The sequence below is a fragment of the Rhinichthys klamathensis genome, unplaced genomic scaffold, assembly GCF_029890125.1.
Source record: "Rhinichthys klamathensis goyatoka isolate OS25496 unplaced genomic scaffold, OSU_Roscu_1.1 h1tg000022l_1, whole genome shotgun sequence".
NCBI lineage: Eukaryota > Metazoa > Chordata > Actinopteri > Cypriniformes > Leuciscidae > Rhinichthys > Rhinichthys klamathensis.
In genome coordinates, this window is record NW_026606573.1 from 329,600 (window position 1) to 351,981 (window position 22,382).

Here is a 22,382-nt window from a genome sequence, read left to right on the forward strand (position 1 = left end):
ATTAAATCAGCCAGATGATGGCAGTAGGCATTGCGCTTCAGAGTCTGTAACAAGGCTCTCTGGGCGACATAGGAGAAACAGGTCCGAAGTGGCTAAAAAGGGTCTATTCAGTCACAGGGGAGTTAATATCTTCCACTCCACACCCAATTAGGCAAACATTATCATCGGTTTTAAAATACATTTCTAGACTGGGTTGGGTGAGGTAAAAACCGTTTTCTTTCCATTACCTGTACTACATTGTGAATAACCTCTCTTAGCCTACTCTTTGCTCTACTGGCCAACACACAAATCAGTCCTGTATTAAACGTGATGTATGGAATGTTTTAATGGAAAGTAGTTGCATTTGCTATTATACAGTTATTCAAACACATAAAGTTCATCTGAAGACATTCCTCCTGGAACATTTTAAAAGCTCTTACTTTATAAACAACAGATTATCACAATGACAGTATAGTTTCCCCTCATGTTTTCACTGTTGAATTTTGTTACTCATCCATCTCAATGAAAGAAATGATGGGTCTTCTATGCCATGGAGTATGGTTCTGCTTGTAACTTATGAGGGGAAAAAAATCCTTTAAGAAATGTTTGTGCATCTTCTGCAGTTCATGCTGCATTCGTCATTTCAACTGTATCAGATGAAAATAAAGCTATTCTGTATAAAAGAGCCTTTGGGATGAAAGAGGCACAGCCTCTTGTACTGAGTAAGCAGTCTCTTCACCGAAACAGGCAAAATGTAAAATATTCACAAGGCACTTGTCATTAATAGTTCTATCTGACCTATTATTAGAAAGATCTGATCCAGGATCATTCTTGTCCCCTAATGTAGCACTATGCCCTGCATAGTCTTGGGCGATAGACAACATCTGACAATCAAGTAAATTTCCATGATTAGGTTTACATTCATAATCTGACTGGATTTGACCACCTGTCTGATGTTGATTATGTATTTATGGCTTTTGAGAGGAAAATATGGAAACGCCCAGTCAAAAATGGATGTACTATGTGTTATCCTGTGAGAAATCAATAAATCTCATTTCACATTATATTATGAATCGGGCATAACAAATTAATGACATCCTTGTGCAAGTTGTTTTCTTATCTGTCTGGTTAGGTATTAGAAATAAATAAGATTTTTTGTAAACGTCTTTTATGGCTATAAACTTTTCTAGGTTTTCATATTTCACATTTCATCATGTAGGGTTGTGAATGTACCTAAATTTTGGCTTACTAGCAGAGAAACACAATATTTTTGTGTCCTTCAAAGAGGAAGAACTGGGCACTTCCAGCTCTTCGCTCAGTGCCTTTTACCAAAAGGAAAACCTTCTGCTAATATTTTCAGACATCTTTAAGAAGGTTGCTAGTAATTGATCGGTTGGTCTCTGATCTTTTAATGCAGGGATGAGACAGATCGCTGCATCATGGCAATACAAGATGGGCACTTATCTTTGAAAATAACACTTTTTAATCAGAAATGTATGTATTTTCTTAATTCAGTGTCTTGGAAAATAAATATAAAACTTGTACTGTTTTAAAAACTAAACTCTAACTCTTCAAGTCTCCTTAGAGATGTTTCTCCAATATTTTTGTACTAGCTTTATGAGAGTGATGATGAACAGAAGATTCCTTTTGCAGTCCGGATTTGACCTCTATAAATGCAAAAAGAAAAAGAAAACATTTCAGTACCTTTTACAGAACATTGTATATATATTTTTTAAATATAGTACATAGACAAAAGAGATTAAACAAATAGTTATTTTAAATTAATTGTTATTTTTTTTTATCTTTTAAATGTAAGGGGAGGATATGATTAAAACGGTATGTGCCCGGTTTCAAAGACAAGGCTTAATTAAGGCTAGTTCCAGACTAAAATGCATGTTCGAGCTGTTTTAATTGAGCTGTCTGCAACGCTGTTTACGTAGTAAACACAGTGCAGCGCTCCCTGGTTCTACGTCAGAACGCCGGCTCACCATTGGCCAGCTCCTGCATCAGCATCACACGCATGTGTCGTGGTGCTCACGTGAACAGCGTCGGCCAATAATGAGCCGGCATTCTGACGTACAACCCAGAAGCGCTGCACTGTGTTTACTACATCAACAGCGTAGGAGACTTACACAGAAGAAACTGTTGAATAAAGCCATTATTTTTGTTTGTTTTTTGCGCACAAAAAGTAAATTGTCACATTGTTGTCTTTACTACCTTTCTTGGCCTTGAAAGTTGTAATGACGTTGCTGTCTATGGCTGATTCAGAAAGTAAATATCTTAATTTGTGTTCTGAAGATGACTGAAGGTCTTATGAGTTTGGAATGACATGAGTGGGTGAGTAATTAATGACAGAAATTTCATTTTAGGGTGATGTCCCTTTAATCTAACCCTTGTCTGTGAAACTGGGCCATGATATGTATGATTTATACTAACATTCAAATGTTTGGGGTGTTTGTGTGTGTGTGTGTGTGTGTGTAAGAAATCATTACTTTTAATGAGTAAGGATGCATTAAATTGATCAAAAGAGGCAGTAAGACATTTGCATTATTACAAAAATATATACATTGAAAATAGATGTTGTTCTTCTGAACGTTCTATTCATCAAAGAATCCAGTGGAAAAAAGTAAACAGCACAACCATTTTCAACATTGATGATAATGAGAAATGTTTCTCGAGCAGCAAATCAGCATATTAGAATGATTTCTGAAGGATCATGAGACACTGAAGACTGGAGTAATGATGCTGAAAATACAGCTTTGCCATTATAGGAGTAAATTACATTTTAAAATCTATTCAAATTGAAAACAGTTCTTTTAAATCATGATAGTATTTCACAATGTTACTGTGTATACTGTATTTTGATCAAATAAATGCAGCTTTGGTGAGCATAAGAGACTTCTTTCAAAAACATGTTATAAAATCTTGCTGAATCCAACCTTTTGAACTGTAGTGTAAATATATATAGATTTTTAAATCTAAATATCAAGGTTTTTTAACAGATTAAAACAAAATCTGGTTTTCACTAGTTTTTGGCAATGCTTGAATAGCTTACTTGATATGCATTGCACTTGTGGCTTCTCCCACCGTCCATCTGCCAAGCAGCGGATCACAGGTAGGTGGCGCTGTGTGAAGTTTTCACTGCACTGGTATCTGATGATAGAATTCACCTGGTAACGATCTTTCTTGTTTCCAAACATCCTGGCATTCTCCACTTTAGGAGGTTGTTCACATGTCACTGGAAGAGAGGAAGTCAAATTTAAACATCAGATCATGCTTTCTCACAATGATGAAAATCGTTCGTGTTTGGTGGTGTGCATACCTGGACCTGTTTTGCATGTGAAAGGCAGGTGGTAGTTGCAGGGAACGTCATTCCATTGGCCATTTTCATGCCAGATCATTACAACACAGTCTTCACCAGAGTTAAAATAATTGTCGGGCTGGTTAGGTCTCCAGTTCTCATATTGCTAAGCAGAGGAAGAGAAAAATCTTCCAATCAATTAAATAGCTATACACTCTTAAAAACAAAGATTATTTATTGCCATCTACTTTTATATTTAAGAGTGTATTTTTAGAATTATAACTTCTCAGCAATATTTAGGCATACCAGGGGGGTCCCATCTGACCAACGGAAGTCATTTTCCACCGTTTTATCATTCAGTCCAATCCACTGATAGTCTTGAGCGTATGCTGTTACAAGAAGAGGTTGATTACTTGTAATCAGAGAAACAACACACATACTTAGAATCATAAACACACATACAGAGATGGATAATGGCACTCACAGTTTATGAAGGCTTGCTCCTCTGGAGTGATAATGCTCACCAGGTGAGCGTTTAAGTCTCGACAGCGTTGCTCAGCGTCCAGCCAGGTCTCTCTCTCCGAGAAATGCAAGTAACAGTTGCCATGAAACTTAGTCCAGCCCTCCCCACAGCTGTGCAGATCTGAAGCAACATCACGTGGCAAATTTACCAATGTTTCACCAGATGTTTCACCTCTAAGACCACTATCGCAAAATGTATCGTCACTGACACAGGATAAAAGGGATAATTCACCCAAAAAATGAAAATTCTGTCATCATTTACTCACACTCATGTCATTCCAAACCCGTGAGACTTTTGTTAATCATCGAAACCCAAATGAAGGTGTTTTTAATGAAACCTAGGATATTTCTGTCCTTCAAAAAAGTTCAAAGACATTGTAAAAGTTATTCATAAGTCTTCTGAAGAGAAAAAAATCTCTTTATATGATAAACAGATTTAATTTATGCTTTTATTCACATATAAACATTGATCAACAGTCACACATACATAGAGCACATCAAAAATGGTAAACAGAAGTTCACTCGTACTTCTGTGACATGCGAGAATGAACCTCATCGATTCTCATGATTTTTGAAGCATCAAAGTTGGAAAATTAAATTGACTTGAAATCTAAAAGGTTTCATTAAAAATCTCTTCATTTGTGTTTAGAAATTGAACAAAAGGCTTGGATGAGGGTGCGTAAATGATGACATAATTTTCATCTTTGGGTGAATTATCCCTTTAATACTTACTGTACATGCAAATAAGAAACAAATGACAGATGTACGATGGAATGTGCGATGGATATGGATAAAGTCACTTTATCTTTCAGTGTTTAAAACCAGTGAGTGTTTTAAGCAAGCGACAAATGCCTTTTAAGTGACATAATATCAGCTTATCAGATAAAGTGATTTTCCACAATCGTAAGTATTCCAGTAGACTGACGATTAAATTCCATATGAAGCCAAGAAAAACGTCCCGCAGAAAATGATCAAATGAGATATTTTTGGTCTCTGCTTAGATGGAAAATTTCTGTTTCCCTCAGTTGAGAGAGTCGGCCCCTTTCTGTCTGAGTTACTAAAGGGTTGTAGTTTCTTGCTATATTTTTACAGTCGCTGCAAACACATCATTTCCTGTATGTATGTTTAGCTGTGAAACTGCAACAGATTTCCATAAATGGACTGGGAAAACCTCCACAAAAAAACAAATACGTCCTTTGTTTCTGTGGGACACTCATTGCACCATAGCGACATCTAGAGTTGTGTGTCACCTTGAAGGTTTTTGAAAGACCGTTAGTAGAATTAGCTGAAGCAGCCTCATACCAATCTCACAGCGGTCTCCTTCGTAGCTGGGCAGACATAAGCATTTGAAAGTGTCCTCTACCTCCACACAGGTGGCTCCATTGGTGCAAGGGTTTGAATGGCAAACATCAACCTCTGCAAATAAAGGTTTAGCAATTAAAGCTGACTACTATGAAGATGCCCTGAGGTAGGCCAAGCTTAGCAGAGAGCATCATTGAATCAGAACTCATGGAGCTGCTTCTACACCGTAAGCCAATCTCTTGAGTAATTATACCATCAATACTTTGATAAGCTGAGAAGGCACACTCAGTGAATTATGGTACATTGAAGGAGAGATCAGAGTCAGTTGTGGTTACTGTAAGAGCGATGACCTGGAATGAGTTTTTATGCCTCTCATGAGGAGCAGATCAGCACTCTTACAGTCCCAGAAACAGAGGCAGAATTTTAGAGTTCAGATTCATGTGAAGATGGACGAGAAGTATGAGCATGTACCAGGTGTTAGCAGGCGTGCTGATTAAACCAGACTGCAGCAAAGGCACAGCTAAACAAAAACAACAGGTGAACAGTCACTGAAAAGACATCTGGACACAAGAGCTGAGTAAGGTGAAAATTACTTAACCACACACACATGCCACATAACCTGTAAAATGGACTGTGAGGACACGAATCAGCCATGAGCAAACTGAACAGAAGTTATTCATAAATGAAATGCAAACAGTGAGACACTTAGAGACAATCATTTGATTCATTTGAACACAAATATCAGCAACAAAATATATTAAAGGCATAAACAAATGTTTCTCAAAAAGTCAAAACACAACATTTTGAAAAGTTCTCATTATGTGACTTTACAAGACCTTATGATATAACTGATTCAATTCAGTCTGACTCACCATACTGGCACTCTTCTCCATGCAGTCCAGGTGGGCAGTGACAGAGGCCCACCCCATCCTTCACTGAACACAACCCAGCTCCACAAGGGTTCGGATCACATGGGTTAAGAGAAGCTATTATGGTTTTTGAGAAAGAAAGAGAGCAAGACATGAAACCATGATGCAAAGAGCAGTTTTTGTCTCCAGAGGTGAGAAGAAATAGATATCTACAGTATATTAGGATGCACCCATGAGCATAAGTATTATTTTTATGCTATGGTCGATAATCATCCGATTGTAACAGATTATCAAAAAATAAAAAAAATGTAGGGTAGGGACTTGGTTCTATCCATCAGTTCTTGATTGGAATTTGAGAGTGTGTTGCACTAAGAAATTAATGCAAGCTTAAAGTCAGTTAAGGTGGGGTGGGGTTCAAGTGGACTAAATGATTGGAGAAGTCCTGCATACGTCACCAGAAAGAATTCTGTCATTTTCACCAGAATGTTATGACAGTTTGATAAAACATTACAAGGTCAACATTTTTTTTAATGAATTTCATCCAGACTTTAAATGACGCCAACACAAAATTAAGTATCCAAATCTGGCCAACACAATACATTAAAAAATTGTTAATACTGGCCAATAACGGATATGGTATCGATATGTCATGCATCTCTATTCTATATTTTAACACATATTATGCAAAAGGAATCTCACCATTCATATCAGGTCCTTCGGTGAGAGATGGACTCTGTAAAGAGGCAGGCTCTGTGGTAGAAGACAAAGCTGCAGAAGTAACAGCGTCAAGTTGACTGATGATTCCCTCTGGTTCTGAATAAGACCCTGCAGCATCACTGTACAGGCCTGATGGCCCTTGAGCAGGTAGTACAGCTGAAGGAGCATCACTGGAGTTCACCGTGGATTCACTTTGGTCATCTCCACTACCTGAGGACAGCCTGACGTTGCCACTATACTCCACCTCTCCCCTTCCTAGCTCCATTCCTTGGAAGGGCTTGTTGGGTATTTCCATCATGCCATTATTGGTAAAGAATGTGATATCACCACTAACTAATTCCCCTGATCTTTCTCCTGATTCAATGGCATAGCCTCCGGATGTAAATCCACTTCCCTCACCAGACCCAAAAAACAAAAGCCCAGAAGCTTCCTTTTCACGAGATTGTTCTGTGAGATCAATGAAGCCAGACTCCAAAAATGTCAGACCAGAAAATGCTAAACCACTCCCAGAGCCACTATGGACACCGCTTACTCCAGAGATATCACCACTCATACCAGAGTTATCATCATTTATCCCAGAGATATCACCGCTCATTCCAGAGATATCACTGCTCATTCCAGACCCTGAGATATGTCCTGATCCGCTGAAATCCACATGGCTTCCACCTAACTCTTGTTCTAATTTTTGAGCAGTGGACACCTTTACCTGTGGGTTATCAACCATGATGATGCCACTGCCATCAATTAATGAAATGCCACTGGATCCTCCAGAGGGGAATATTCCTGACAGGAAACCACTGAATCCTGAGGACTCCTCACTGGAACCTGATCCTGAGGAGATGCCAGAAAGATCTCCACTCTCGTCGCTTTCTCCTGAGCTTCTGGAAAAGTCTGAGGTAGATCCACTTTCTTCAGAGCCATACCCTGACCCACTGCCTGATCCTGATCCAGAGGTGTCCACACCAAAGAGGTCTGAGCTCTGGTCGAAGGGGAAGGTGAGGATCTCGGTGACTCCCTTCCCAGCCTCCTCGGGTTTCCCTGAAGCTGATCCAACTCCTGATAAAACTGTGTCACTTTCTGAAAAGATTACTCGGATATTGCCAGATCCTGAAGAGTTTCCAGACCCGCTTGGCAGATCCCCGCTCCCACTGGCTCCAGAGGAGTCACTTGACACAAATGACCCACTTGGCTGATCCCTGCTCCTACTGTCTAACAGATCGTCAGTGCCACTGGTCCCAGAGGAGTCTCCACTGGAACCGAATGATCCACTTGGCTGACCACCGCTCCCACTGCTCAACAGATCGTCGGTGCCACTGGCCCCAGAAAAGTCTCCACTCGAAACAAATGACCCACTCGGCTGATCCCCGCTCCCACTGCTCAACAGATCGTCGGTGCCACTGACCCCAGAACAGTCTCCACTCGAAACAAATGACCCACTTGGCTGGTAACCGCTCCCACTACTCAACATATCGTCAGAGCCACTGGTCCCTGAGGAGTCTCCACTTGCAATAGATGACCCACTCGGCTGATTCCCGCTCCCACTGCTCAACAGATCGTATGTGCTGCTGGCCCCAGATGCACCAGATCCAGAGGGTTCCAAAGGGATGGAAGTAATGATAGGGGTACTCTCTGAGGAAAAAGAGACAGACAGAGAATCTAAGGTACTGCACCCGAAACAAAATGAATATTCCTGACGCATAAGTTACAAGCTGTTAAAATTGGACATGGGTCAATGACATGTTGCCTTTTTTTTGTTCTATTTATTCAAACATGCATTACAATGCAGTGCATACATACAGCGACTTAAAGAGATAGTTCACCCAAAAATGAGCATTCTGTTATCAATTACTCACCCTCACGTCATTCAAAACCTATATGATTTTATTTTCTCGGTGGAACATAAAAGAATATATTTTGTGAAATGTCTCAGTGTTTTCTCTCTTTTTTTTGTTGGGAAGAAGAAAGTCATACAGGTTTGGAATGACATGATGAGGGTGAGTAAACAATTACCAATTGTGAGTATAACAATCAAGAGAAACATACAGACCCTCATTAATTATAACCTTTATAACCTTTTCATAGTTCCTAGAACTATTGGCAGAAGTACCCAGGTTTTACCCAAGGTACCGCAGGAACTAGGAATGATTTTAGTCATAGGAAATCCTTTTGGAGGAAATAATTTAGCTCCTACTTCAGAGTAGGGTCTAAACCAGCACTACCAGTGACGTTAGTGTACGCTGAGCACCAGCACCCGCCATTTAAAAAAAAAGCTGTGTAAACACACAGATTATAGCCTATAAAATTAACTCCAGAAACTAACTCTACGAACATGGAAAACAGTGATAGATGTGCCTCTTAAACTTTTCGCTAAGGAAAAAATCCAACGCAACTTTGATGGGTCGAAGACAACATGATTATGTATTTCTGCTCAGCCAGCAACACTGGACATCAACCACACGGCATACGCGAATGCCTTTTCATATACTGTCTTTCTATGTATAACAGTTCTATCTAATAACGTATTAGACAGGACTGTTAGACAGATCGTAAACTAATGAACACGGAAAATGCGAGCACTGTGTGCTCAGGCTCTGGCTGGTGTTCTCAGCTCCATCAAAATAAATCCGCCGTCAAAATAAAAGTCACAAGAACAAATGCAACCAGGAAAATGTTCATAAGGGAACCATTCTCGGGGAAACACCCTGGTGGCTAGTTCCTAGAATTAAGTTCCTAGAACTACCCTGTGTGAATGAAAGCCGCTTATGTGTTCAATAATTCATCATTGATCAGATCACTTGACTTTTATTTAACTTTTTATGACAAGGCAAGGTCAAGTTGTAAAATGCCACACTGTGATTCCCCAATATGTAATAATATTTCTGAATTAATATATATTAAATATCAAATTATTTATAAAACATTCTTTTTTAATTATTCATATGTACAGTATGTATGTATGATTCAGGCATATTTCTTATTCGTATTTGTCTTTGACTTGTATATATCCTGAGATACATACCAGGTCTGAGAAGATCAGGCAAGGATGTCATGTTCACTATCTTTTCCTCTTTCACTCTCTTATTCGGAGATAGAGCCAGATCCACTAAATATAAAAAATGACAAATATGTAATGAATCATTTTGTATCAACAGACTTAATAGATTAAATTTCAAAGAAGTTACACTTTATGGCCTGTATTTAACTATAGATGTTATATTTACCCTTGAAGCAATATGCATCGTATTTGGAGTGCAGTTCAGGAGAGCCCGTCTGGTTGGGAAACATGTAAACCGTGTGAACTCCAGCCATCCCTCCACCACACTGCTGCCGGGGGTTATTGATGGAGTAACGTACGCTGCGGTCAAGAAGCCAGCCAGGACGGCACTTATCAAAGCCCTGCTTCCAAGCAGCATACAGGTCTCCTGTGGAGGCCAGGGAGGCATTCTGGTCCTGGCAGTAAGCCACTGCCTCATCGTAAGTGAATCCCTCGAATGAACTTGCATGGAAAACTTCGCCTGAAATGTGAACATTTACTTAAAACTCAAGCTACACAGAGTGTTTCAGAGTGATTCTTTATCCCACTAGAGAATCCCGTAGACAATGAAATGTTTACGGGGGGGGGGGGGGGGGGGGTGGGGGGAGTTTTTATATATTTATATAAAGTCTCTTACCCCTCAGTTTGTCCACATAGCAGTACACATCATAGAGTTCATTGGCAGGACGCAGTCCATAAGACCTCACACCAGGAACATGCTCCAAATCGCCAGAGCATTTGTCACGTGGAGACACAATGGGATACCTGCATAGCCATTTACATCATTTACATACAGTACATTTGTAAATACCGTATATTCCTGCTGTATAACAAGTGTGGGTATCTGCAGGTTGGACAGATCACAGCTAAGACAGATCATACCACTAGAAGCATTTGTCATCTGCCCTGCCACAAATATTTTGCATACTTATATTTTGAAGTTTATGTAAATAAATAAATATATATATATATATATATATATATATAGGTAAACATTCGTTACAATCATACCTGACAGTCTGATCTAAGAGCCAGCCAGCATCACATTGATGGTAACCAGCCTCATAGGCTGCCTGCAGCTGCTGGGCGCTGGCAATGACTGCCCCGATGCTCTTACAAGCGAGCTGAGCCTCCACAAAGTCAAAGGCATAACGACTGGAGCTTGCACGGTAATGAAAGACCACCTCTGTGCAGGGAATTAGCAACAAAAGGTGTCAACAGATTTGTCCAATTTACCATGAGAACGAAAAAAAAAAAAAACTCATAGGGTAAAACATTTAATGGTAGAGTTAGAACATTTATGTATACACTTTACTTTGTTTTGTAATGAACTTATAGTATAATCAAATCTAATGGGTTATTATATGCTACATAAACTGATATTCAAAAAAATTTAAAAATCTAGTTTAATAGATTGTAAATCATTGTGATATTTTAGTACGTTTTAGAGTAAGGTGTCAATAGCTAGCTTAATAAACTTATGCATTCAGCGTAATTCAGTAGTTCACTTTTGATGAGGTATAAAGAAATCGTCTCAGGTTACGACTGTAACCCTAGTTCGCTGAGTAGGGAACGAGACGCTGCGTCGATGACGCTTTGGGAACGCCCCTGCGTGATTGCGTCTGAAGCACATGTTTCAACTAGTGAAATGGCGAGAATGAACGTCACGGGCGGGTGAGGTCATGACCAGGAAAGGATAAAAGCACATCCGGTTAGACCGGCGTTAGCTTCGAAAAGGCCAAAGCAAGTCGATCACAGGGATGTAGGAAGTATGGCAAAGTGACGCAGCGTCTCGTTCCCTACTCAGGGAGCTAGGGTTACTGTTGTAACCTGAGACGTTCCCTTTAGAGGAAACGAGAATGGCCGAACGCCATACGGCCAAGAAACTGTCGTGTTAAACTGTCACGACATGAGAACTCTAAACCCAGGGGTATCCATGTCTAGGTCATAAAATCTGACAAACATAAGCGGCGAAAACCAGCCAGCTGCATCACAAACTTCTTGAATGGACACCCCAGAAATTAGGGCCTTGGAGGTCGCCATACCCCTAGTATAATGGGCTCTAGTGGCCAAAGATGAAGGCTGGCCCACAACCTCATTTGCAAGAGAGATAACCTCGACTATCCACTTGCTAACCATCTGCTTGGATGCAGGAAGGCCTTTCTAAGGGGGGCTAAAGCATACCAGTAATTGATCAGACTTTATCCACTGGGCAGCTCTGTGGATGTAAGTGTCCAGTGCTATGACTGGACAGATGAGGTTCAGTTTCTCCAGGTCTAGATCTTTAAATGGAGGAGGACAGAATGCCTGCAGTATGATAGGCCATGGTACATTGGTTGGAACCTTAGGTATGTATCCAGGTTTCTGATTCCATAGGGACCACAAGAGAATCTGGTGTGCCAGTTTGAATAGTGGACGTGAACCCAGATCCCCTTGATGATTTATATAGGAGACCACAGACCCCACAGGCCCCTCAGGTCTGGAAGGAAATGTCTCAACACATTGAAGACCGCCATAATTTTCAGGCAGTTTATGTGCCACAAAAGATGATTACTCCTTCAGAGACCCTGAGCTGAGCGGCCTTCCATTACCGCTCCCTAGCCCGCGAGAGAAGCATCTGTCGAGAGCGAAACTTGATGGCAAAGAGCTCCTAACACTGGACCCTGGGATAGAAACCCAAGGCAAGGACCCTGGGATAGAAACCAAGGCACGGAGACACCGCCGTGTTATCTTGATCGTATGGAGTGGGTTCCCCCTCGAGGAAAACCCCTTGGTCTTGAGCCACCACTGTAGGGGCCTCATGTACAGCAGGCCGAACGGTATAATGTTGGACGCGGCTGCCATCAGACCCAACAGCCTTTGAAACTGTTTTACAGTGAGTGACTGGCCTAGCTTTATCTCTTTTACAACTGTGAGGATCGAGGCGACACGAGCAGGCGAGAGCACGGCCCTCATTGTCACTGAATCCCACACGACACCAAGAAAGGTGATCCTCTCTGCTGGAGAAAGTACACTTTTCTTGGCATTCAATCTCAACCCCAATCCACAACCCTCCTCATCCGGGGGGACCGGACACGGTGGTTGTGGCACCTGTGGGTACGGATAGACGAGACGAGAGAAAAGTAGATGAGAGAGGGGAGAGAAGAAAAAAAATCTTGGTCCGGTTCCCACAACGCACTGCCATCTGGTCTTCCACCAGCTGGGGGATCTTCACCGCGGTGCCTGGCGGTGGCGCTGGACAGCCCTTGGTGGACGGCTCGACACTCCTCCGCCGCCTGGTGGACGGCGATGGCTCCTCCAGATACATGCAGAAGGCAGGAGTCCCCCGTTCCCTGCTCCTCCCCAGCAGGCTCCGGCCCACGGCGAACAGCGGTGACTCCTCTGCTCCCTCACGGACGGCTGCCGCCCCTCCGGCACCCAGGCGGCCGGAAGCGAGTTCGTCCGCCACCCCGGCAACTCACTCCAGCACACAGCGTTGAGCGTCCAGGCTATGGACTCTGCTCAGCCATGCTCAGTGGCACCATGGATTCCCCACAATGGCGAGGACTCTTTGACAGCACGTTCCTCCTTCTTCTGAGGTTTCAGCACCAGTGTAACGCGGTTAGATGTTGTGGGAAGAAGGAGGCGGGAACCGGCAAACATTTAAAGACTTTAATAACAAAATGAATAAACAAATACAAAATGAAAGTAAAGACAGAAGCCCCTCACGGACGACTTCTGTCACATATAATAAATTAAAACACAACATAAGTCTAGGCCTGTCCTCTCTCGTCCTTCACTGTCGTCGCTCCTCCTTTTATGCTTCCGCTCTTCCGTGAGAGATATGAGACCGGTGCAGCGTGCAGGTGTCGCTTATTAGTAATCACACCACCGGCCTCACGACGCTCTCTCACGGCCCTCGTCCTGCTCGCCACGATGTCAGATAAATTTAACCAAAGGTGCCTCTCCGAAGCCACATTAGCTGCCATCGACCGCCCAGTAGCACGGGCAGTCTCTTTAGTGGCTCGGAGAGACAGATCGGTGGCCCGACGCAGTTCTAGAACCACGTCAGGCCCCGCCCCCTCACTAGTCTCCAGGTCCCTCAGCAGGTCAGCCTGGTATGCCTGTAATATAGCCATAGTGTGAAGGCATGCCCCGGCCTGACCTGCTGCCATATACGCTTTACACACTAACATAGTATATGTTTTTAATGGCTTAGTGGGCAGCATTGGGGTCTTCAGGGACGATGCCGATGCTGGTGAAAGATAACTGGCAAGTGGCTGTTCTACTTTCGGCATCGTCCCATAAACATATTCTTTTAGCCTTATATCTGAATAAACGTGTACTTTAGTGCTAAAAACTCTGGACGAATATGGTTTATTCCACGACCTTGATAGCTCTTTATGTAGGTCGTGGAAAAATGGTAGTCCCCTCGGTGGAGGTACTGCCCTAGATGTTAGAAAGTGCTTGTCTAATATGCTTTTGGGACGAGCACCTTGCTTCTCGGCTGGCCATTCAATGTTCAACTTTGACACAGCATGAGACAATACCTCCACCAGCTCCTCATACGCTGGGGAAAAAGCTGGCGTTTCTTCTTCCCCCATTTCATCGCTCAGCACATCTAGTTCCTCGAAACTAGACAGCTGAAGCACCAGTGCCTCTTCCGGAGTGGAAGGAACTGCGGGGCGGGCTTCCAACTTCCAAGAGAGAGCACTGAATCCCACGGGTAAAGGCTGAGAAAGGGCGGGGCCCATCTCAAACCCCCCCCCCCCACGAGATCCATTTGCGATCCCCACGTTAAGAGCTTCCATGCTGCCTCGGCCCGAACCGCAGGGAACGCTCACCTGAACACCCTCATCAAAGAGTGACAGGCGAGAACGGAGCGTGCGAAGCGGCAGCCTCTCACAATGCTCACAGTCAGCTCCCTCGAAGTCTGACAGAGCATGCTCCGCTCCCAACACATCACAAAAAGTTTGTGTGTATCCCCACTCATAAGATAACGAGGGCAGGGAGAAGAACACAACTTGAATGATTGTTTGGATGCCATAATAAATATCTGATTGAGCTGTATGGTTTTCGTGACAGACAACAATAAATATAACAGAGAGTTTGACACAGAGCGCTTGCTGAGGCACAGAAGCTAACGCTGGTCTAATCGGATGTGCTTTTATCCTTTCTTGGTCATGACGTCACCGCCCGTGCCGTTCATTCTCGCCATTGGACTAGTTTACACGTGCTTCAGACGCAATCACGCAGGGGCGCTCCCAAAGCGTCATTGACCCAGCTTTTTTGTAAGGAACAAGTCCAAATTTAAGCAATTATACATTGATAATGCTCTGACTAATCAAATAACCATATACCCGCAATCTTTGTTTATATTGATTCAGGTGGACCGACGCTCAGCACCATATAAGGAAGAAAGAGAAACCTGAAGTAGAAAGTAGAAAACTGCTCATAAACTTCACCGGTCCTTGAGTGTGCCTTTGTCATGATAAATTTGAATATGCAATAACTATAACGTGAACTGAAGTGACTGAAGCCACCATGAATGAGATACATAAGTTGTGATTAAAATTAAGCATAATTTTTGGTCTTTTCGCCGTTATTAATACATACAAATGTCAAATCACAGAAAATGCATAATCCCTAACACATTACTCTTTACTGTATATTCCCATATTGACATACCTGTGGCAGACATGATAGCTTCACTTCCATTCAGATGGGATAAATCAGAGCCAAGATCAGTCCTGTCAGTGACCCCTTCCACAATGTCCATAACTACCCCAGCAGAGCTGGGAGGTGGTGAAAGGGGCAGCTGGGAAATATTTAGTGCAGTATATGGGAACTCAACACTGGTGGTTACTGCGGGCTTATAAGTTACAACTTCTCCCTGTAGTTCATTTTCTGTGGAAGTGGGCTTTAAAAAGGCCTGGGGGCTTTCTGTGATTGTGTCAAACCTCAGAAAATCACTGCCGGCCTCTGTGGTCATCTCGATTTCAAATGGAAATAAGCCTGAACCCTCCTCACCCATTTCTAAATAAAAGAATATATAAACAATACACACTTGTCAGTTCTTACTCCATTAAATCCAACCGCTATTCACATACTATTGTGGATTATTGGACAAAGATAAAACAATTATGAGGATAGACATTCATAAATGATAAAAAAGGAATAGTAAAATCAGATTTTTGTACCAGAGTAGCAAAAAGCATCATAGCGGGAGTCTGGGAGTGGGTAACCAGTCTGATTGGGAAACAGATAGACGGTACGCACTCCCAACAGCCCCCCTCCACACTGTGGTCGGGCGATGTTGATGGGGTAGCGGACACTCCGGTCTGCCAACCAGCCTGCATTACAAACATCCATACCACCCTTCCATGCCAGGTACAGCTGTCCTGTGGTGGCCAAGTTGGCACCCAGCTTTGCACACTCAGCTTCTGCCTCCTCAAAAGTAAATTTGTTAGGGGAAGTAGTGTGGAACACTTTTCCTGTAGGACGAAACGGAATGTGTTTTAGCATTTCAAAGTTTTTCAAGTAGGTCGGTTAGTTTTGTGCCATCTCAAACACGTACCTGTCATTTTCTCAGCAAAGCAGTACACGTCATACGTCTCATTCACGTCTCTCACTCCATATGTCCTCACTCCTGGAAATTGGTACTTGTCTCCATAGCAAGCCTCACGGGGATCATGAATAGGGTACCTTTATTCCAAAACAAATCATTTTGCATTATTTCCATCAAATTTTCAAACAAAACTAAAGAGCTTTAAGTAAATATACATTGTTAGAAATTTTAGAACTACATCAGAGTTTTTTTATAAAAAACTGTAAAAATGCTAAGTAAAGACCAGTAAGTTACCTTACTATACAGTATGGTGAAATACTTGTGTAACAGTAATCTATCTATCTATCTATCTATCTATCTATCTATCTATCTATCTATCTATCTATCTATCTATATATATATATATATATATATATATATATATATATATATATATATATATATATATATATATATGTCTATATATCTATCTACAGACTACTACAAACAAATACAATTTACTTTTGTTATCAGTAATGTAAATTAGGGTGTTTTGTGTTATATTTTATGTTATTAGATTAATGTTTATTGCATTATTGTGACATGTCACTCTGATGGTGTTTTGTCTTTGTGTAAATATAAAACTGTGCACAGTATAGGCCTATGCGTATATTTGCCATTATGTGGCTTTCTATTGTACCACATGTGTTATTTGGTGGCTATCAGGACATTTTAGGGTAAAAATCATATTTCCGTTGTACAAGATTGATACATTAACATTATATCACTTAATTAAATATACATTTATAAGTTGCAAAATACATGCACCAATATGCCATAATACCTGAAACATTTTGGCTTTTTTTTTTTTTACTTTGAATTTCCAGACACCACAACTGCCTTGTTTTACTGTAAATTAACGAGGATATGTTAACTGACCTGACAGTCTGATCTGCGAGCCAGCCAGCATCACACTGATGGAATCCCTCATCATAAGCTGCTTGGAGTTGCTCCGGAGAGGCAATCACTGCATTGTTTTGAATACATGCTGCCTTGGCCTTCTCAAAAGTAAGGGTGTATCGTGTGGTGATTGCACGATAGTGGAAAACAATACCTAAGAACCATAAGTACATCCATTTCACATTTCTGAGAGAAAAAGCACACACGTACAGTCATAATAGTTTGCTTAAGGATCTTCACACAAGCACTACCTTGAACTTGGACATCCACAGTATCATGACTATCCTCTATCGCATGCATGACCTCACAGCGATACACTCCTGAGTCATTGGAATGGAGCTCAGTGATCTTAATGGATGCATCTGTGGGTGTCATGGGGTATCCCAGCATGGTGACTCTATCCAGATACCTTTTGTCAATGTTTACTATCCCTTCAGACGCCACTAAAATGTTTGTGGTCTTTTCTTTGGTGACCAGACTCCATTTGATTCGGTGAGACAACGGAGCATTGGTGGGGGCACCAGGGTCATTGACTGTGTTGTCCAGGAAGTAGCAGGGCAGAACTAATGTGTCACCCATCAGAGGCCGGAGGGGAAGCTCATTAGGTATGCTGACACTCAGTGAGCTTTCAGGCTCTGTGATGACATATGAAGGTATGGAAAATACAAAGACATGGATCACAACACTTTGACATAACAAAAAAGACAGCTGAGTGTGGTTTTCATGAATACTGAACAATTTCATTATGTAATTTGCACAATGAATACGCACCAGTGTAAACGTAATCGAAAGACCCTGTGGCTGAGAAGACCCAGAAACACATGCTCAGCAAAAGCAAGGACAGCATCGTTCACCTACAAGTTTAAGAGAACGTTATCACCATCATGCTATTGACGTGGGATACAGGTGAGGTAAGGGACAGGTTTAGTGGTTAAGTTTAATTGTGGGCAAGGGAAGGGTCGACAGAGTAATTATATTATATTATGTAATAACAGAAAATTATTACAGCTGTAAATACATGCAGGTATTTATATAAATTCAATTAAAAAATGTATGTATACACAATAAGTGCACTAAACCAAATGACTAATTTAAATGTTAGCACGTAGTATTTAAAGACACTTAAAATAAAGTGGGACCAAAAACCTTTATATATATTGTGCTCTGCTCAAAAGGTTTATTCTGACAGCATATAGCTACTGTGTAAAATAAAGTGGGTTTCCATGTTCATAATAAAGGTTTGGTAAAATAAGAGGTTTTTGAGAGAGAAAAACCAACATGTAATTTTCAGTTCCCAAAATTACCACAGGAACAGTACAGTTCTCATGACAGAATAAGCTGGTCCTCTCTATACCAGGCAGTTTGGTAATTAACTTGCCGTTAATTACTGAATGTCTATCATGCATGGATAGAGAAAAGATTGCTGTTCATCTAGTTCACAGAGTTTTATGGGGGAAATAGCTTAGGTTTGCCTCTCTTGACAAACATACTTTTATAAATCAATGCCAGTGTTGGCTCGCTTTTAGGAGTGACGCTATTTATTTGACTTGCTGCAGAGGCGCTTCCTATACATAGACTTATCTACTGCTAGAGCAGAGAGCCACTTATTCATAGCTAGTGAAACTAGAGCTTTTTATACACTATTCCATATCGAGATTGTCCTCACCCTCCTCTCATCCAAATCTAATCTTATAAAGCAAACAACATAAAAATCTCTGAGAAAGTATGCATACTGCATGCATACACTCTGTGACCTTTAAACAAGTCAATTTTTAATGTATGAGCTCCCTCAAATTACTATAGTAAAACAAATTATGTTAAAGCTAATTTAGAAATATTATGTCATTTTATATAAAGCACAGAAAAACATTTAAGCTATTTGGGAAATGGGTGCAGTGTTTTTGTTAAAGTGCTCTGGACTGTGTTTAGAGAATGCGCAAAGGAAAAAGAACGATAAGATAAAATCAGTTGAAAGCAAAGTTGCTTTCTTGGGAAACAGGCTTAATGGCTTATGTGTTGGTCTTAATTTTTCCTTTTAAGTCCTTCTTGAAATGGAGTTTTTCTCCCAGTTTAAGCTTAAATCTACACCATTCAAGATTTAGAAAGCTGTGGAAAGATAAAGGATTGATGAAAAGAATAATCCCTGCTCAAAGGTGAAACATTTTCAAGTTGTATGTGTTCTTGTCAAACACAGTTAGTGAGATTAATAGGGATTAAAAACAACATTATTTATAAAAATAGTGTAACTTTACAAAGATACAAATGTCAGTTAATGACTTAACTGCTTAATCACTGCTGCAACAGTTAATCTCCGTATATGATTCCCTCAGAGAGACCATGAAACGTGCTACAGTCAATAAGTGATTTTAGTCTTTATTATTGAAAGAATTAAAGGTCTTGGACAACATGTGGGACCATGTCGATGAAGATGGGTCAACAACAAAACTGTAGGGTCTTGAAATTATCAAGTCCAACATAATTAAATTAAACAGATAAACCCACTTGAAAATATAGTACATTTTGATGCATTTCATCCACAATAATCTAATTTAACAATTTTATAGCCAGCAATATTATTACAGGTCAATGAAAATGAAAGACAGCATCTTTCAGCACACATGTTGAAAAGACAGTAAGAAGGGGGAAAGTCCCATAGGCTAAATAAGTATTGACTAGCTCTGATATATACCTGGACTGTCTAAACATATGAAAGGTATGAGCTTTCTGGTGTATCTATACCAAGGCATGGCTTGCTGAAGGTCAGGAAGGTTGCATTTAAGAACACCAGCAACATAACACATTTAAATATAAATCAATAATATTATTTCTCTAAAATAATAAGTTATGGAAAAGCAACAAAATTAACTTTTTAATTCATCTCCAATTTAAGCAAAGCATCTGAACTGTTTCCTATTACAAAACCAGTTGTCTTCAGTCACGATTCAAAATATAATGGTTAGTTGCCTATACTGCATATTTTGCATTATTCCGATTCATGTATTAACATCCTGTAGCAGCCATAACATCTCCATGCTTCAAATGCTCAAATGTCCAAGTGATCCAATCTGATTCACTTCACTGTCTAACTGTCAGATATTTGAACATTTAATATCATCTCAATGTAAAAGAATGAGTGATGGTTGACAACTTTCAGCTTGAATTAATCTCACATTACTTTAATTATTAAATGTACCCTAGATACACTTAATCAAGCCAGAGATGCTATGACAGTGCTCACCTGTACAGCCAGAGCAATCACAACATAAAGCCAAACTGTACATCACCTGTATGATTCAGTGTCCTTCTGAAACGCTTATAGTCCTTGATTCAGCTCTCTGATGGCGCGCGGGTCTCTCAGTCCAAACCCGTAATAAAAGTGTCGTGTGTGCAGTAAAGTTCAGAGGCGCTTCTGGCCGGAGAATGAGAAGCAGAAAGAAACTCTCTTTAGAGGGGAACACGTTTAACTGGACAGGGGCTAGAAGGGGGGCTAGGGAATGAGAGGTGGAGAAAAAGTAAAATTTCCACGTATGATGTAATGTGGCTATACGCAGAGCCTCCGACACGTTTGAGGCTAACATGCGCAAATCATGACGATATTTATGTCGACATCCTTTTTGAGCCATAATACATCATTGGAAGGAACAATGACAGCCTTTTAGAAGGCTATATTGACATGATGCTATATTCCCATTTGAATAATGCACCGCGATATTGGTTTCAAACATCAAACCCAATAAAATTAGAATAATTTCAGATAGTTTTTTTCCCTTCAATTTAAAATTCCAATTTCAGTAAATGTGTGCTATAGCTGTGAAGACAGTAAAAAAACACTGGCAGCATTAGAGTAAAAACTCGAGTTCGAACATTATCCCCTCTTTAATGAGTTGTTTCATATTTTCATGGGACTTTGGATATTTTGTTGTTTGCAGCCTAATGTTATTCACTGGAGTAAAAAGTGTGACAGTAGCCATATGCTAAACATTTTATACTACATCATTGATTTTATTTGTTTCACATTCTCCACTCTCCCAGTTTCCCAAAATCCCAAATGCTGTTTTCAAATACTGTGCCTCTTGGTAGAAATCGTCCATCATATTAATTTGTGTTCTGGAGCTGCAACATTAACATGAGTGGAAAGCAGAAACACAAGGCTTCATTCAGTCTGGCCCACCCCGTTGTTCCTCTCAAACTTTCCTTTCAGAGGAACATGACAACGTATCCTATTGAAGAGAGTCCCTATTTGAGAACCTTGCAATGTCTCACAAAACATTGGAATATAAGAATACTGAGTATACCCAAAAAGAACGTGGTGTACTTTGTGTCAAAGTTAAGGGGGGAAAGCTGCAGTATGACATTTTTAGATCTGATTTTCACTTGTTCCTGAAGGTGTTTCAGTTTGTCACTTACATCCTAATTTAAAAATGTTCCTTAAATCTCACCTTCTCCCAGACCATCCATTTCCCCATCATTAACCTACAGATTACACAGCAGAGCTACAGAGACAACCAGTCATGAGCCGGCGTTTAAACTCAGTTTAGGTTTAGATGGGAGGGACATTCTCTCTGTTTCTTTTGGATGGTGTTTAAAAACTGTAACTGAACTGCTTGGAATGGACTTCAAAGAGGAGGTTCCCACTGTGAGTTTGTGTGAGAGCTTTGTCCTCTGTGCTTTTATTCTGCAGTTTGTGTGAATGAAATGAGATGCAAAGGTATGTTTGAAATTTGTCCTGGTGTGTTAACCTGCTCTGGTTAACCTGTGTCCCTTTACACCTTTAAAGGGACACAATGCCTTAAAGGAACACTCCGACTTTTTGGGACTTTAGCCTATTCACCTTATCCCCCAGAGTTAGAAAAGTCCATACATACCTTTTTCATCTCCGTGCGTGCTATAAGTCTGTCTGACGCACCCACCGCTAGCCTAGCTTAGCACAAAGACTGGATGTAAATGGTTGCAGCTAGCATACTAATCCAAATAAGTGACAAAATAACGGAAACATTTTCCTATTTACATGTTGTGATTTGTATAGTCACAGAGTGTACAAAAAACAAAGTCACATGAGACACAGACATATTTTAACCGGATAAATACTGGGAACTATATTCTCTGAAGGCGAAGCACTGCTACTTGGGCGGAGTGATAACCGCAGCACCTGAGACGAGCCGTGGTGAGGAG

At 40.8% G+C, this 22,382-nt stretch overlaps 1 protein-coding gene across 1 annotated transcript; it reads right to left on the minus strand.

Moving 5' to 3' along the window:
* Positions 1-300: 300 nt before the first annotated feature.
* On the minus strand, positions 301-20,680 carry acana (aggrecan a). Its single transcript, XM_056242283.1, has 19 exons — positions 20,495-20,680; positions 17,982-18,064; positions 17,462-17,845; positions 17,190-17,364; positions 16,281-16,408; positions 15,904-16,197; positions 15,392-15,739; positions 10,736-10,910; positions 10,362-10,489; positions 9,912-10,205; positions 9,710-9,793; positions 6,673-8,319; positions 5,977-6,090; positions 5,105-5,218; positions 3,765-3,923; positions 3,587-3,669; positions 3,302-3,446; positions 3,035-3,217; positions 301-1,646 (listed from the first exon to the last, which is right to left on the minus strand). The coding sequence occupies exons 2-19, from the start codon at positions 18,055-18,057 to the stop codon at positions 1,561-1,563; spliced, it is 4,617 nt and encodes a 1,538-aa protein (XP_056098258.1). The 5' UTR covers positions 18,058-18,064; positions 20,495-20,680; the 3' UTR covers positions 301-1,560.
* Positions 20,681-22,382: the final 1,702 nt, after the last annotated feature.